Source organism: Dermacentor variabilis, chromosome 9, assembly GCF_050947875.1.
Source record: "Dermacentor variabilis isolate Ectoservices chromosome 9, ASM5094787v1, whole genome shotgun sequence".
NCBI lineage: Eukaryota > Metazoa > Arthropoda > Arachnida > Ixodida > Ixodidae > Dermacentor > Dermacentor variabilis.
In genome coordinates this window covers 101,126,855-101,145,010 of record NC_134576.1, presented here as the reverse complement: position 1 = coordinate 101,145,010, position 18,156 = coordinate 101,126,855, and the positions used below count along the sequence as shown (strand labels likewise).

General features: G+C 45.7%; 1 protein-coding gene across 1 annotated transcript in view; it reads right to left on the bottom strand.

The window, feature by feature from the left end:
* LOC142558473 (lysosomal alpha-mannosidase-like) overlaps nt 1-18,156 on the bottom strand; it is a 49,230-nt gene that overhangs the window by 11,315 nt on the left and 19,759 nt on the right. Inside the window, exons 9-13 of the mRNA XM_075670605.1 lie at nt 17,908-18,033; nt 13,850-14,047; nt 11,456-11,668; nt 9,390-9,508; nt 7,335-7,454 (exon numbers count right to left, since the gene is read on the bottom strand). Of these exons, the coding sequence (XP_075526720.1) occupies nt 7,335-7,454; nt 9,390-9,508; nt 11,456-11,668; nt 13,850-14,047; nt 17,908-18,033 (776 nt within the window). The remainder of the gene's footprint in view (nt 1-7,334; nt 7,455-9,389; nt 9,509-11,455; nt 11,669-13,849; nt 14,048-17,907; nt 18,034-18,156) is intronic.

Below are 18,156 nucleotides of genomic sequence, written 5' to 3'. Positions count from 1 at the left end.
ACCAACATAAGTACGACCTAACCGTCAAGGTAACGTGCTTGAACTGCAGGCCAACCTATTAGCCAAAAGGGCTGACGGAAGAGGCCAGAAATATTTCGAAAGACACAAGACGAAGGGGTTGACTATATGCAACGACTCCTTGCACGCCCTAAAGGCGTCCTTCATGGACTCTGTAGCTCTTGCTACTGTGCGCGTGGACCCCAAGCAGGAGTGCGAGTGACTCAAACGGCAAGCAGAACTGGAGCTGAAGACGAAAGTGCCACACGATGCCCATACTTTAGAGCACTGCAAGGTCCTGATTTTTCGTCTCGCGCTTTATGAAGCCCGAGCTCAGCCCGGGCCTGGGCCTCCATTACGGAGCTTAGCCAGGGCTAGCGTGTGCATGACTAAACCCGGCATGCAAGTAAAAAAAATTTTTTTAACTTACAGATTGTGCCTTATGTGTCGGCCTCATCTTCTTGGGGTGTAATCAGTCGCAGTGTATAAGTAATGAAAGACCGAAATCTTTCTTTTTCCAATGCGAACATAGCGATGTGGCCCATTGTCTGTGCTGGTATTTTTCCGCCGGCCCGCATGCATTTCATGCATTTACCTTGATCGTTCTATTTGGTCCTATGAAGTCTTGCGGATATATATATATATATATATATATATATATACACAAACCGTCGAATTCACCAGCATAAAAGATAAAATAAACGCACAGGTAGATAGAGACCCTCCTTACGTTAGTGTTAAAATAATGTAACAGTACCGAGGGTTGTAATAGTGCAATCGCAAAAGCGGTAACAGGAAAATTGCTTGAAGAGGTGTCTTTTTGCGTAGTTTATCTTTCCTTGCGTGGAAACAATGTTTGTTTTTTTCCGGAAGAAAAATAGAACTTCATCTGTTTTTTCTGCTTTCTTTGCTAAGGTATACTAAGAGCCAGCTCTTTGCACGTGCCATTCCAGCTTGGCAGAGAATGCCTTGGATCATGCAATGCACAACGTTCTCGTGTGCTCGAAGCCACGACTTAGGCCCTTTAGTGAGCGGGCCCGAGTCCGGCCCATGCCCGTAGCTTTGAGCCCGAGCCCGGCCCGGGCCCCTGCAGTGATCCACCACACTTGTCCCATAAAGCTTCCTTAATCGATGCAATTTTGCGTGCCGAAGACGAAGACGTATTAGGCACTCACTAAAGACTCTTGGCCACGTGGTGTGCGTGCGCCACTTCTAATGCCGCAAGGCCACCCTCAAAGGCAGCGCCTCGACAACGAGGATGAGGAGGAGGAGACTGCGCAATGAGACGTCATCGCGAGTGACTTGCAGCACAACGACCAGAGACCCACAAGAGACTGCGACGACACCGAAGTTTCAGAGGAAAGATGAATTGGTTATTACCCGTGGAAGAACAGAACATTTTTTGAGAGCATGAACACGATAAGTATGCCTCCGATATTTCTCCGACTATTCCGTTTAAAGGATGGCGCAGATCGCACGCACTGTGGGAATCGATCTAAGCAATGTTGTGGTGAGTCGGTAGAACGAAACGTCAAGTGTTGCCCAGGGACGTGCAGTGGACTGTGATTGGTTCGCTCTTTTCAGAGTAGAGACATCGTGACGAAGAGAAGACAGAAAGAAAAAAGAAAGAAAGGAACGATGTATGGGTAATGACGCCATCTTCAAATCGTCGCGTTAGCAGCTCGCGACGTCAAAAATTTTCGTATAGGCTCATGGGCGGTAATTATTTGCTTTTGAGTAAGGAAAAACGAGCACACTATACCCAAAAGAAAGAAGAGTTTCAGAACTAGGAACGTTTGTGGACTTTTCTAGCGTGATAATGGCGTAGACGCTGATAGCAGTGCATGTTACGTGACACTGACGTCGCCAGAGGGCCAAACATTCGAGCGAAATTCAACAAAGCAATGCAGCACAGATAATCTTCTCCCTCAGTAATATACGTTTGAACTCGAAAAAAAAGTATATGCAAGGTAATGAGAATAGTGCAGCAGTTAAGGATGTTTGCGTGAACCTCGTTAGTCTCTAAATAATTACGGTCTGGCCATTTCTGGCAACTAGGTGACATCTTATCCGATGAAGTCTGTTCGTAGAAATGGATACCGTCCCTCCCAACCTTGCTTTTTACCTGCCCTTTTCAAACTCCTTGACCCTACCACGCCTATTGTTAAGTAAATTTCTTTCTAGGTGCGTTCACAAAATTTATAACATGTTCGGTTTGCAATACAATCCTCAATTCCAAGGGACATCCATAGGCTGTCCATAAGCTCCATCCATAAGCTCTATCATGGCATTTCTGGCTCGTGTATGGATTTTCTCACGAGCGTGTGTGTGTGTGTGTGTGTGTGTGTGTGTGTGTGTGTGTGTGTGTGTGTGTGTGTGTGTGTGTGTGTGTGTGTGTGTGTGTGTGTGTGTGTGTGTGTGTGTGTGTGTGTGTGTGTGTCAGTGGCGTAGCCAGAAATTTCGCTCGGGGGGGGGGGGGGGGCTCACGTTGCAGCTCGGCCTCCTCCTTAAGAGGAAACTTTAGCTCAGGTGCTGCTATCTAAATACATGTAAAAGGGGAATTCGTTTTTCTCGGCAACCACGGCACCAAATTTGACGAGGTTTCTTGCATTTAAAAGAAAACCTTAAATTATAGTGACTGCTGGTGTCGAATTTTTCATTTAGGTTGTCGATTCCTTATTAAAGATGTGCCAAAATCGCAAATTTTCAGTAAACAAAACTATCAAGTTTAAACTTCTGTAACTCAGAAATGAAAAGTGATATCACAATTCTGTGTATAGCACCTAATAGTACATCTACGGCGGACAAAATTGATATGTTTCACATGAATCCAAAAAATTTAAGTATTATGGAAATACGGATTTTGCAGAACCCTTGTTCACAACGTAACCAATTCAAGTAAGATACAAATTTACACACCAAGTTTGCCGTTTACAGTGCCGCGATACCTGTTCTTGATGCAGAGCTACTCGTTTGTAAACGTCGTGCTTCTATTTTTTTCGAACTTTCGAATTCTTCAAAATATTTTAAACAAAGTTCCAACCCTAAGTCGAAATTCCGGTTCCAACACACACTAGAATTTAACTTTATCTCTCAAATGCAACAAATTTCATTAAAAGCGATCCTGGGATTATCTCAGAAACGCGTTTCTGCGTTTTATGTGTACTTGATTAGGCCGCTACGGAGTTGGACCCGAGCTAAAGCTTCCTCTTAAACAATTTGTCAAGGCATCAAATACATGAATAATTGCATTGCCATTGCCAAAGATGCTGCAAACGAATTCTTGAACGCTGCGCAATGTCAGAAAAGTTAAATATGTATTTTTCATAAAAGAATGTACTCGTATGTGCCAAAAATTGTGCCCAAAACAACTGATATCAATGCTTCCCTGTATTTTGCCTATTTAATAGGTAAAGAAGATATCACGCGAACGTTAGAACTATATCAGTTCGAAACCAGCAAAGCAGTGCACGCAGCTGATATGAAAAATGTAAAGGCCATGAAATGAACAAGTTGAGGACAAATATGTTAACGAAACTGTCCTTCAAGAACCGTGTTTAGATTCTTGTACATATGCAACGGCCAGTGAAAAATCTCAATGACGCCGTCATTTGTTACAACGTATTATGCAGGAGTAGCTATCACCGGTCGGGTATCGTGAGTAATTGCACCGAAATTATAGTCGCAACAGAGAGCACGGATAAAAGCAGGAGTTCCGCAATATATCCGAGGGCGAGTAGAATGGAAGTTAGCCAACGCGAATATATGACAGACGGGGTGCTTTATTTAAAAGTAGTCTCCATGAGCATTTAGAGATTTGTCCCATTGACTAACGAGGTGCTTGATTCCGGTCTCATAAAACTCCTTGGGTTGGTGCTTCAAAAAGTCTGCAACTGAATCTTTCACGTCATCGTCCAACACTAATCTGGTTCCCTTGAGCTCTTTATTCGGTTGCCCCATAATGTGGAAGTCGCAAGCGAAATGTCTGAGCTGTATGGCGGATGCTGCAGCGTTTCCGCTTGGACTTTGCCAGTTTTGTATTACCCATATCAGTGACGTGGGGATGGGCATTGTCGTGGAAGAAGATAACCCCATTCATCAATTTTCCACGTTTGTTTTTGATTGCGACACGCAGCCGTTCCGGCGTTTCACAATATCGGAAACAATTGTTAGTCTCTCAAGATTGAGGGAATTCTATCAGTAATGGACCCTGACGATCTAAAAATAAACAGTCAACAACACCTTTCCGGTAGAAATGACGGCCTTTGCTTTCTTTGGGCGTGGTGAATTCGAATGTTTCCATTGTAGGCTTCGCCGTCGTGTTTTAGGCTCGTAGTAGTGGCACCATGGCTCGTCCCCGATCACAATTGCAGACAAGAAGTCGTCACCCTCATTAGTGATACCGGATCAGATCAGTCAAGGAACCGCCAAACTGCTCCATTTTCTGGTGGTTGTTCAAAATCTTGGGCATTCACTGCGCCCGCAAGAGCCGATAACCGAGATGTTCATGATTTATGGCGTGAACTGAACCGTGACTGATGTTCACACGCTCTGCCAGTTCATCGATGCTTAGCCTCCGTTCTTGTCTCATCAGCTTATCGACATTTGCAGTTTTGTTAGGGGTGACGTCACGATGGCTTTGGCCCCGTCTTGGATCGTCTTTGCAACTTTCACGTCCATCTTTGAACCGTTTGCTCCAACGCTTCACAGTGGCCAATGAAATGCAATGTTCAACGTACACGGCAGCCATACTGCGTCTAATTTCTTTTTAGGAAATGCCTTCAGCTGTCATAAACTTCACGGCATCAATCTGTGCAACTTTTTGAGTGTCCATTATGTCACGCAACCATGTTCAGCCCAGTGTATGAGAGCACCAAAGAACGTTCACCGGTCACCGATATGTCACTTTTGTAAATCAGAGATGCCTCTCGGCCGCGCACATGCCTCGCAGATAATGAACCGAACCATTACTGCGCTGGGTGGGCTGGCTCACTTTCATTTGACTCGCTTTCGTACATTAGAAATGCGAAGATACAATGCGATATATAAATGCGAAGATACGGCTTGACAAAGGACAAAAAAAGTGTCCCTGGAAACAAAGTTCACTGCAGGTATGCACAAAAGCTCGCAAGAATATATTTAAATATACGTATAAGTATCCAATAAATCTACATATCTAAGAAAATGTCACTGTATATAATGCGTCGAACAATGCAAATAAACATGTTGCGCAATCACAGATTCGCAGACCACAAAATTACAAGGCACGCCCCCCTCCCTCCACTCCCCCGATGTATCGCGCGCGATGGAAGCGGAGCGCTTGCTCCCCGCTTTTCTCCTTTGTGCGCACAAGACTGAGTCACCATCATCGGCTCACCCATCACACCTGTGCTTTCACTCGCACATACAGAATAGGTCGCTCTGTCACGATGTTATCGCCCTTGGACTTTACACGAAGCATGAGGGTGACGGCGGTGGCAAGAATTCTCCTGGAGTGTCCATCTAATTGCTATAGCAATAATATAATAAGAGTATCCGGCAACTGAAGTGTCCCGTGGCCCATTACTTTAGGCAAAAAGTAACAAAATCGAAACTTTCACCATGCGGCAATTCACTGCGCCGCAACGATGTATTTTCTTTTTCTTTTGTGGGGCGGTGGCAGCGAAATGAAAAAAAAAACTGAAAGGAAAGTATGTTGGCCACAATAGAATGCCTACTCTGGGCACCTAATGTGGGTACCGAAGGAATATCGAAGAAAACGTGAGATGCTTGGTCCACCGAGAACCATACGCATACTGCTCGGTATCCTACACCGGCGAGACAAGACTTTCCGGAGAGGCAACGTTACGCTCAAGCGAACGTGGTGCAACCCGTTGAGTCCCCGCAGTGATGGCGCCGAGCAACCATTGTTTCCTTTGCTCGTCTGCTAGCTAGAAAGCGTCCAAAACTCGGCCACGCGAAAATCCACTCGGCCAGAACAAACCAAACGTGCACCGAAATGCGCCGCGTGGTGGTCGTGGCAACACGAGAAAAACGTATGCGCTCTGGCTGGGTCTGGCAGCCCGCGGGTAGGGTAGCAAGAACAAAAAAAAAATTGAAGAGGCTCAATGTGTCCTCGCGAATAAAATACAAAGTAGAAAACATAAGCAAGAACGTAGTTACCTTGGCTGGCTTTAGTGTCTTAACATGGATGCTACGGCGTTGTTGAAAAAAAAAGTTTATATTTTTTTATGTGACATGACGGCACAAATGAACCACGACAACGCTTCGTCTCATTGGAACTCGCTGCGGGACTTCTTAAGTGTGTTAACTTGACTTCTCTGCCTGTATATGCCGATGTACGACTTTATAAATGTCAATGCACCTTTGGCGTCAAATGTTTATAACAGCATTAAACCCACAAAGTTCCGCAATCGAAAATCTAAAGCACAATTTTGGAAATGTCAATGCACCTTTCACATCAGAAGTTTATGAGATTTATACGCATAAAGTTTCGGAATTGACATCCATGCGCTCCGTAGATTTCGTGGCTTCCGCGAGATGCCACGACGAGCCTGCTCGCCATCAGAACGCCATAGAAACTTTGTGCTCGGATGGGGGTGCTTGGGGGGCATTATGTGACTCCCGGTACATGGGCGTTGTTGCGAAATCCAGCCCGAGTTCTAAATGTTCACAGTGCAATGTCTTTTCGAGCGTGAAAAATTCTTTCTAGACAAAATCCAGAATGATTTCCGTGGCTGGGGGTTGTTTTGGTCGGTGGCGCATGGACAGGACCAAAAAATTTCGGGGGGGGGGGTGGCGGACCCCTGGCTACGCCCCTGTTATTAAGTATGTATGTACGTACGTATGTATGTATGTATGTATGTATGTATGTATGTATGTATGTATGTATGTATGTATGTATGTATGTGTGTGTGTGTCTGTGCGTATGTATGTATGTATGTATGTATGTATGTATGTATGTATGTATGTATGTATGTATGTATGTATGTATGTATGTATGTATGTATGTATGTATGTATGTATGTATGTATGTATGTATGTATGTATGTATGTATGTATGTATGTATGTATGTATGTATGTATGTATGTATGTATGTATGTATGTGTGTGTACGCATGTATGTTGAGGGCTAATGCCTTCACAATCTTTATTATAGTCTGTGGAAATTGCCCTTTTGGATATTGCTGACGAGTCCTACATGATATCTTGCCTAACTTTATGCAATGTGCCCCTGAGCGTCATCGAGAATGTGGCGCGCGATGAAGTGCATGCACATCAGGCTGTACCTTGCGCCGCCTCAGAAAGACGCCGCCACCGCAGTTTCAGGTACTCACGTCCTGTGCATGTTCCTCCAGCCGTTGTTATCCGTGTAGAAGCCATCGCTCTGCAGGTCGCTCTGGAACTTGCTGATGACGTCGCAGCCCGTGGCCCTGTTGCGTCCCATATCCTGCATTCTGACAAACAAAGCGCAGTCGTAACGCCTGGTTCAGGGACGTTGTCACAATGAGCACGACCACCAAGCGGATAGAAATGTGCGCTATAACTTTGCACCAGAAATTCTACCCTATATAATCCTTTCTTACACCTTCCGGCTCTTGAGCCCCAGAAGATTCACGTATCCGTCGGGACAGACATTCCTTAGTGCCTCTGTGTGTCTGCTCCAATACTCGGAATCGTCTTCTGGTGGTGCAAGTCTCTGGGTGTTTTCCCAGCTCTGGCTAGCATGGGAGACAATATACTTCGGCAGCTAAGACAGCTTCGAGCCCGAGAAATGGAACGCGTCTGAAATCCCTTAGTATACGTCTCTGCCATGTGAGGCCACGTCTCGCCCGCAAGAGACAGCTAAGAAGAGCTTGTTGCTACATTTTACAACTTTGCGTGTGCTTGGACAAGCGGCTATAACAGTGATGCCACGTACCGCGCAAGAGTGACAGACTGTAACTAACGATGTGTGTGGCGTGTTATGTGCTTTCCATCTCTTCTCCCTTTATTTCATCCCCCCCCATCCTGCTCCCATGTGTAGGGTAGCAAACCGGTTAAGCTAATCTGGTTAACCTCCTTGCCTTCCTTCTCCACTTTTTCCTTCCTTCCTTGCGTGTGCGAATATATGCAACAAAAACAACAACGTCGCTTACGTTAAACGCGCAACAAAGGGTGACATAATCTGAGGCACCTTATCCCTCTTTATAACCATTGCACCACAGTGTGCTACTCCGTCTGTCAACCCCCATCTTGATTTTAGGCTTTCCTGCAGCACATGTCTGCAGACGACCTTCCCGTCGAGTTTACAACTCTTCTGTTCAGTCGCCATCTTGCATGGGCAGCAAAGTGGCCTGGCCCGTTTTTGATTTCGATCGTGTCTTCGCGAAGCCGTCTGTCTCTTTTGCCGGCTTCGTCAGAAGTCGAAAGGAGACTCAAGGTGGCCGCTGTCAGCTTAACTGTCTGTTAAGCCATCTACGACTAATATTGGAACACAGCCTCTATTAGGAGACGACGGTTCGGGAGGGCGCTTACGTATTGCGTCAGTTGGGCCTTAGTTCTGACACCTAAAGACCCCGTGGCCTGACCGAAGTCTGCTGATCCAGGATCTCCAGCGGACACTCACCATATTATTATTCGCTTTGGCGCACGGGCGACTGCACTGCTAAGCCGCTACTGAAGTTCCTCCGTCAGCAGGGCCTCGAAGCTTTTAAGTACCTAAGCCGCCATGCAGGAAAAGCTTCTATAAATAAAATGACGGACCTATAGAGGCCAGTGAACGTCTATCAGACATGTAGAGAGTTGGAGGGACATCGGATATTCGAAAGAAATGCCTATTAATCCATGCAGTGACTTAGAAAGGTAAGCGGGGTAGTACCATCTATGTCTCAACATCAGGCTGGCACAAAAAAACAACATACAGACAAAGACATAAAAACTACAAGATAGTGCACTCGAAATTCATTAAGCATATTAGGAATCGAGTAACTAGATATTCAATAAGTGCGATAAAAAATAATATCTAGCAGCCGATTAGCAATTAGATCCACTTATAGAGTATGGTTCAATTAAATAAATTTGGGGAATTTAGTTGCCAGAATTCGATCTCATCATGAGGTACGTCATATCGGGGGACTCCGGATTAAGTGTGACCATCTGAGGCTCTTTAGCGTACATTTAATGCACGACGCCACAAGCGCTTTTGCATTTCGCCCCCATCGAAATGCGGCAGCCGCGGCCAGGATTCGACCCCGCGACCTTGTGGTTAGAAGAGCAACGTCATAGCCGGTAAGCCACCACGGCGGGTGCCAGGATTGTTTGAAGAGGATGCTCCTGGTGCACCGTGACAGACGTAGGGACGCCAGGAATTAGTCTTTTACTCGGAATTTGAAGAACATGTTCCGTCTTACAGCTGCGTCAAGGGTCCGACAGTCCAGGTGAACTCGATGAATGGGCTGTCCTTGTGGAGGGATATCACTTGTGAGACGTAACCAGTGAAGCTCTGGTGGATTTCTTGCACCAAGTGTCCCTTGCGAAGAAAAAAAAAATGAATGAATCTCCCAGAAGAAATCTCATGTAAGCGGCGCCAGCGCCATTACCGTTCTCTCAACTGTGCGTGAATTCGGCCGCCCTTCCTGACAAATAAAATTTTCACGAGTACGTTTCTGTCCTAACATCCTCCTCACGATCACGGCCGAAAAGTAGTTTGCCCATTTCGCATTTCGTGTCCCTTTTTCAAAGATTTAGCCCTTCCAGTCTTTTGGCTGGCAGACTTGCATTTAACGCAGCAAAGATCTCCAAAGAGCCCATCTTCGAAGTCGTGCAAAGGAAAGAGAAAGTGACGATGAAAACTCCCCGCATTTGACGTTCCTGGCCAGTTCCTCGACTCATGTACTGCAACAGCACATAGAAATAAACTGATTCCAATGCTGTCGTGATGAGCATCAATTTAATTTATTTCCACTGCAGAAAGAATCCGCTTCCAGAAGTTATGGCTCCGTCGAATCATCTGACTCGATCTTATGCCTTCACATATCCTACCTCATCACTTGACACAAACCTATGCCATCCTTGGCTGTGCTGCTCTAATAATAGACCCCCTGTTATTTTATCTGTTCTGTCATACATGGCTTGTTGTCGAGAAATTAAAATAGAGATGTTTCGGCTACTCTATTTGGGAGAGTGTATGTGGGCGGGTGGACGGGTGGGTTGGTCTGTGTGCCATGCATTTGAGTGGGTCACTTCATGCATCGCAGATCTCACTTGCAGTGGTATGCCATAAATATGGCAAGAAAAACATCTCCAGTACTCATTAAGGAATGTTTATTACGCTCTCCTCTCAATTTCTATGTTATAGAACAAGGAAATTGAGGAGTAAGTGTTAGCACTAAGATGAAAAACAACAGCAACAACAAAAAGAACTAGTCTAGATGATCGCAGGTGACTTTATATCTTTAAGGAATAAACAATAGTTACGATTACTCAGAAGTGGTTGAAGAAAAGAATAAAGCATGTTGGTCATAACTTAGGTATCCTGCTCAGACGAAACAAAGAAAAGAAAATCGGTAAGGATTGGGGTTAACTGAAGAAGAAGATTCTTAGTAACAGGTACTACGTACGATGTGATAAGTTTAAGTTTCTCACAATTTTTTAAAGGTCATCTGCTGCATATAACACAGTCGTAGTCATTGAAATGAGAATTTCAGAGAGATGGACATTACATGCGCGAGAAAACAAAACACACAATCAAGTAATTTACAAATTCACTAATTAACTTCTTAATTATTTACTTTACGGCACACATTGCAGTTTACGATTTGCTGCCGGTGAATTTGCAAGGCTTAACCAGTTGGAATGAATTTCCAGAATGGCACCAGTTCGGAGATATGCGCCACCAAACTATCAGCAAAAACGCAGTGCTGTTCAAATCACTTTTTTTTAAAACAACAACACTCCTTTATTTAATGAAATACAAAAGTAACTCAAACGCCCATGTATTTCGCCCCCCACGTTGGGAAATAATACCTTTAAACTGGCGCCATCTTGGATGTTAATTTCAAGTCAATACGTCTTGTAAACTCATCGGCTGCATTTCGTAAATTGCAATGTGTGCCGTGAAGTAATTAAATATAGAGTTAATGAGTGAATACGTTTTAATTAGTTGAGTATGTGTTTCGATTTTTCGCGCTAGTAATGGCCGCCTCTTGGAATGATCCAGTTCAGGGTCAAGAATTATGCTATCTGCCACGGGAGATTTTTTTTAAAATGCGGAAAACTGAAAATTGATCAACGCATAACAGCTCAGGTGATCGAACTTCTAATGTCTACGCGGTTTATGTTTACGTTCTATTTCTGATACATCCCTGTAATCTAGCTGTGTAATAATAATAATAATAATAATAATAATAATAATAATAATAATGGTTTCGTTTCATCACAAAAGGAAATGAAAACGAAAGAAAACTCGGCGATTTACCTTCACAACTCTAATGTTGGGATTTCTGATCTCCCGAGCGTTGCCGTATCCGCTGAACGTGTAGTGTCCAGGACGGTGCTGCGTGTCGTTCAGCTGTTCTGGCTCGATCAGGTAGGCGGCGAATGCCTGCCGGAGTTTCACCGCCGAGCCTGGCCCTTTCAACACGACGGCGGAGACGAGGCCCGTCTGCGGGTTCCACTCGACGCGGTAGCGCTGCACAAGGTCCGCATTAGGCGCGACTCGGTCACAGCATCTGCCTCAAAGCCACACCAAGGGGCAACAATAAATATATTTACACTGGTAATATGTTCATTAAGAAGTACATTTTCCTGCATTTTTCGAACGGAGATTGATTACTGATAAAGTTCAGGTGAAACGTTCCTCGTTTTTTTTTTTTTTGCTAACTTCGCGCCGGCACCTCACAGTGATTTTCGCACTGTAACGTTACGAAACGCAAGGTATTTCCTCATTTAGCACTCGATGCTCGCTAGGCTGCGCATCTTGTTTGTTTAGACCAAAATGTAGTTTTTTTTTATCGATGAAGAAAAACCCAGCGGACGCGGTCGAAGCATTTGACGTTTCGGCTATACGTATGGTACACGTATGGTACAGAAACCTCAGCGTGAATCGACCACCAGTTATTTGTTTCTTTTTTGCGATCTTTCTGGCTTAATATACCGCCCCTCATGATGGCAATGACCGCGTTGTTATTGCACGACGGCATGAAAGGAAATTATGGCTTCCATCCGACTCTATCAAGAAAGAAATAGATAAGAGATGAGAGGGAGATAGGTTAACCAGTGTAACTGTCCGGTTGGCTACTTTTCATTGGGGATACGGGGGGACGCAAGGGAAAGGCGAAGTGGTAGAAACGATAAGATGACAAAATAACAGACGATATGAAGATAACCTGCGCACACAACGGATACAATTTTTCATACAGTTCCACACACACACACACACACACACACACACACACACACACACACACACACACACACACACACACACACACACACACACACGCACACACACACGCACACACACACTATAGTGGTATGGAGCAACTTGCGCTTTCTCTGGCTGGTAGGAAGATCATCATCATCATCATCATCATCATCATCATCATCATCATCTTGTTTTATGTCCACTGCCAGGACGAAGGCCTCTCCCAGCTATCTACAATTACCTATGTCCTGCGCCAACCGATACCGACTAGCGCCCGCGAATTTCCTAATTTCATCGCTTCCCCTAGTCTTTTGTCGTCCTCGATTGCGTTTTGCTTCTCTTGGTACCCATTCTGTAACCCTAATGGTCCAGCGGTTATCTAACTGGCGCATTACATGACCTGCCCATCTCGATTTCAATATCCATATGGAAATGGAGCTGGGCAGGTAGGAAGCTACAATGCATCCGTATACGAGCCTTTCGTAAACCGCATGGGCATCGTTTGTAGCTGTGTTACACATTCGGGAAACTGCTGTTCTTCCTTTCACAAACCTTGCTCCACCCGGCGGGCTTCTGCAGAATTGCATGCCCGAATGTAGTTTACTATATAGGTTAACTTAATATTAATTTTTCGTGTCCGCTCAATCACTTTTAAACGGCGGGGGGGGGGGGCACTAAATTGAACTGCCTATCAAGCCGACCAACACTTTTCGCTTAGCCTTTCCTGAAGTCAATTATGTTTGCCTTTCCGGAGAGTGGATGCATGTTAGAAAAGCCCAAAACGGAAAGACAAGAAAACAAAAAGAAGAAAGAAAGGCGGGTGGTGATGCCACCTACAATTCATCGCACTAGCAGCGCGTGACGTCATCAACTTTTTATAATCCGCTCGGCGCTAATTAATAGCTTAGAATAAGAAAACACGAGTTCTTTAGTGTTTGCATAGATTTATAATCTGGAGTTTTCTTGAAGCAGTAGACATTTTATCGGTTTTTCAAGCTTGAGTGTAGAAAGTGGTGCCATGACGTTATACCTCTCCTTCAGTTTCTTAACGGATCCCGCCACACGCTTTGGTGTGCATTCGCCTTTTTACGCTCCTTGACCACAATATATATGCCTCTTTCTAGCAATTTTTTCTACTTGCATACACACATTTTATATAGTCACACGAGTATACTTCAAAATACAACAGGCAGCATAAACTTCTATAATGGACACTATAACATCAAATCATTCAAAACAGGCACTATATGGCTTGCGTCGATCCACTCGTATGTCTTTTACATTGAAGCTGACGAAACAGAAGTTCCAATACGAGAAATCTATTTGTTCGGTTCACGTTATTTGACAGCACTGACGCTCGATTCAAACGTTAGGAAAGTGTACGCATATTTCGCGCTTGTCTGTCTCGCGGGAAAAGTGTGCGAGGCCACGGGCGTGTCGTTTTACTTCGTTTTCGATGAAGCTGCTCTGGACGTCGGGGTTGACGAAGTACGGCTTGGACGCCGCAGTTTCGACCGGCGCTTCGTACTGTACGCTGTACAGGCTGGCACCCAGGGGTTCGACGTTCGCCCGGAACACCAGCGACGTCGTGGCTCGGCCCTTGCTCTCCGGGATTCCATGGCCGTGCGAGGCCAGAGGCAAGACCTGCGAGCGGGATTTCGACGGTGCCCACCGCTATACGGACGCGCGATGACAAGGCGCTTTTTTTTTTGCAAGAACTTTCACGCGTGTTCTGATCAAGCTCGATTTACGTGTGACCACTTGGCAAGGATAGGTATTGTTAAGAACGGCCAGCTGCAGTGCAAGTTTTGCCAACCAGTTGCGACCGCGGGTGTCATCTTTTCCTGGAGCGCCCCCGCCAACCTCTAGCCACGGCGTGACTAAGTCGACTTTGTGTAGGGAACAATACGCGCGTCCTCCACTCTCCGTCGCTTCAGCTAGGATGCGTTCGACGAAGCAGGGTTTGTGCTGAAACCGCCACCGTTACGCCCTACCCTCGTCGCCGTTGTGACTGAATGAGTTCGGCGGGCCAACTATTGTTACCGAACTCCCCAACGCGGGCCTGATCTGCTATGAGTGGGGGAGTTGCCCCTGGAACGCAGTTCAAGGCTCCTTCTCACGCGCCGACCAAGACGCAAGACAATGTGCTACCCGGCCGCGCTGCTCGGGTCAGCTCCGAGTGGCGTCGGCTCCGGAACGTGCACCTGTGTGTGTGGGAGTGTGTGTGTGTGTGAGTGTGTGTGTGTGTGTGTGTGTGTGTGCGTGCGTGCGTGCGTGCGTGCATGCGTGTGTGTGTGTGTGCGTGTGTGCGTGCGTGTGTGTGTGTGTGTGTGTGCGTTCGTGTGTGCGTGTGCGTGTGTGTGTTTGTGTGTGTGTGTGTGTGTGTGTGTGTGTGTGTGTGTGTGTGTGTGTTTGTGTGTGTGTAAGCCGTCCCGGGGAGAGGCGGCGTGTTTACGATGACTGGACGGACGTTTCCGCCGCCTTGGAATCGGAGGAGGACCGAGTATTTATAAACGGCTGTTGTGCGGGTGCTCTAGAGACACTTTCTTAAGCAGTCATGTTAGACTGAGACACTCTCTCAAGCAGTCGTATTAGACTGACGTACTTTCTCTCGCAGTCATGCCAGACTGATGAACTGCATGTAAATACCGCAAATAAACCATTATTCCTCTTTCTCGATGAGAAGCAGTCCTTCCCTTCATCAACGTCGTCAGCGTGGATAAGTTGGACGACGACATGGGCCAGCTACCTTCGAATTCATGCCGGACTCCAATCTTGACCACGGGTTACGAGCGATGGGATTGAGCCCCCAATCATAACAGTATATATTTTTTTACCGGACCCCTTAAAATTATGATCTTAAAATGAAGCTTTCTTAGCGGACCCTTCCGGATTACTTACCTGATGGATCCCAGAAAACTATTATCTTACAATAAAACATTCCTTGAAAACCCTTCCGGACCACTTTCCTGACCGTGGCTGCTGGATGCTACTGCTGCTGTTCAGCCGAATACCTGCGCTTAAAACATTAAATTACGTGCTAGATGGAGGGATCGAGACTCCGTCCCCCAGCAGAGTGGCCAGATGCTCTAATCATTAGGCCACGATCGCATGTACACTTCCACCCTGTCAACGCCAACTATCTCTTTGAGTTAACTGCCGCGCGCGTCAGAGCACGTGCGCTTGCGTCAGTTTCTTTAAGGCAAATACGCAGGAATTAAGTACGATTTGATTAACCGTTTCGTTAAAGCTTGGCCTAATCTAAATTTCAAGAGGTGTGCTGAATTTGCATAATTTCTTTTACGGTTCCTGGACTCTCTTTGCACGAGGTCATGGGATAGAATCCCGGCCGCGGCAGCCGCATTTCGATGGAGGCGAAATGCGAAAACACCCGTGTACTTAGATTTAGGTGCACGTTAAAGAACCCCAGGTGGTCAAAATTTCCGGAGACCTCCACTACGGCGTGCCTCCTAATCAGGAAGTGGTTTTGGCACGTGAAACCCCATAATTGAATTGGACTCTCTTTACGCAGAATTTCCCCCGTGGAACGTTTTGTCTTCATCTACGCTGGCCCTGTTCGTGCTTGTGGAATGCAGACATAGACTGTCCTTAGACAAGTCGATAATAGGCTGACTTAGGTATATTTTTGTTTTATGTATTCTGTAGAGGGCCGAACTGTTTGCATGCAAAAAGTCTAGACATGATAAGCAATATGATATATATCCTAATTAATGTGCCGAATTGGGCATGTTCGTAAGTATTTGAAAAACCGGCAGAGCAAAAAGAAATAAAAGACACGGACGGAAACGAGACGACAAGGACGAGCGCTCGTCCCTGTCGTCTTGTGTCCGTCCATCTGTTTTTAATGTAATATAATAATATCCTAAGGCTGTATATCAACAGTCAATTCGTTACATAGAAAAACAAAGACATTAGCCAATTTTCTAATCTGAAGATACATTGGTTGAGTGACGATAACTCCTTTCAACTGTCATCATGGTTTTTATACACTGAACAAGCGGCTGTTAATACTTCCACGACCCCCAGCTAAGAGGATACGTTCTTTCTTAGATACTTAATTTTGTGTAATATGAGAACACTCAATATCCTCCTTATAACATCTTCGCATAGAATACAGAGATATCTCAATCTTCCAGTATAATCAAAGTTTCGCTGGCAAAGTCGTAAATATAAGTCTCTTTTCTACGCAATGGTATGAATAGACGCGCCCACAAAAGACCGGCTCCTTTGATAATTGGCCGTTTCGTTAGGCATATGTGTTCCCCATCTGCTTCAGTCAATTATTTGTGCCCCTAATAATTAGCTTGCATCCTCTGTGACTGAACCGCAAGGTATTACGTACTACCAATGCTGACGTTCATAATAAAGGACTTGCCTTTCATTAACCGTCTTGCGCTTCGCTTACGCTAATGATATATAATTAGACAGCTTGTAGGAAGCTTAAGCTGGATTCACGCGACAAGACGGATCGTACATTCAGCTTGCAGACGACCGTGACGTAGCTACGCTGCAGCGAACCTCCTCACTAAAGCCTGCGTCCGTATTGTGTGTGACTTCGTTAGGTGGCTCTGACCTACGTCACGATCAGGGCTTAAAATCAGGAGCGGCCCAGGGGAGCCCGGCTGCCCCCCCCCTCCTCCTCCAATGTTTAAGGAGGGGCTCGGCGCCCCCTTTGAAGGTCAACTGTAATATTGAGGCCCCCATTTGACAAGCGCTGTAAGCGAGGTTATTGCCAATGGTGCCTTGCGAGGAGCAATTCTAACTCTCCAATTTCTGGAATAATGATTTAATCGCGATTAATAGGTTGATTGGGCATGAGCAAACACAGGACAGCAGGTTTTGCCGTACTGCTGCATGCATTTCGCCAAGGTACAGCACATGACGGTCACCCCCCTTGATCGACTAATTAAGATTCTTGGCACATGCTGTTTCGTGCGCCACCTGAGGGTGAAGCTACCGGCTGTTGAATTAATGAAGGTTAACCGTGGTCGTTTTGAGTTGCCAGTTAATGTTTATTCGTTTAGTTGCGCATTATGAGTACTGCGTTATACCAAGGACGCATGCATTTTGTACACTTTTGTAGGTAACTAGGCCTGAAACCATAAAATATATTGTTGCGGTGCCCTGAGGGTGTTCTAGATCCTTTCTAGATTTCAATTTCAATCACAGCAGCTGATTTCATGCTTTCTTTGGCTTCGTGATCTGTTGGCTTTTTGTGATAGTGAAATTCAAGATTGGATCCCCTCGGTTTCACTTCTTGTCGTGGATATATATACACCACTTTGATGCGCAGTGTATAGAACTTATGTAGCCGTAACGACAAGCTTAAAAAGATAAGCGTAGTCTAGAAGTATCTTGCAGAACACCTACCTACTGCCGAGTTAACGTTAAGGAGGGTGTATTGAATAACTTAACGGTGGAACGGGTTCCACAGCTTGATTGAATGGCGGTCCTCTAGCCGCTTTTCGGAGTTGCTCGCGTACCTGGGAATCGGTCCTCGCACCGTCGGGCCCAGAGACGGTCACGCCGGACCGGTCGCTGGTCCCTAGTGGCAGTCGCACGTAGGGCGACACCGACACGCTGGCTGGGTTGTAGACTATCACGGTGAACTGTAACAGCGAGACAGACACATCGTTGGGCAATTCCGCTTCGAGTTTCACGAACTCACGGTGCACAGAAATATTCAAGTTATAATGCGGCCAAATTTATTCGTGGTAACGAAGAGCACATCA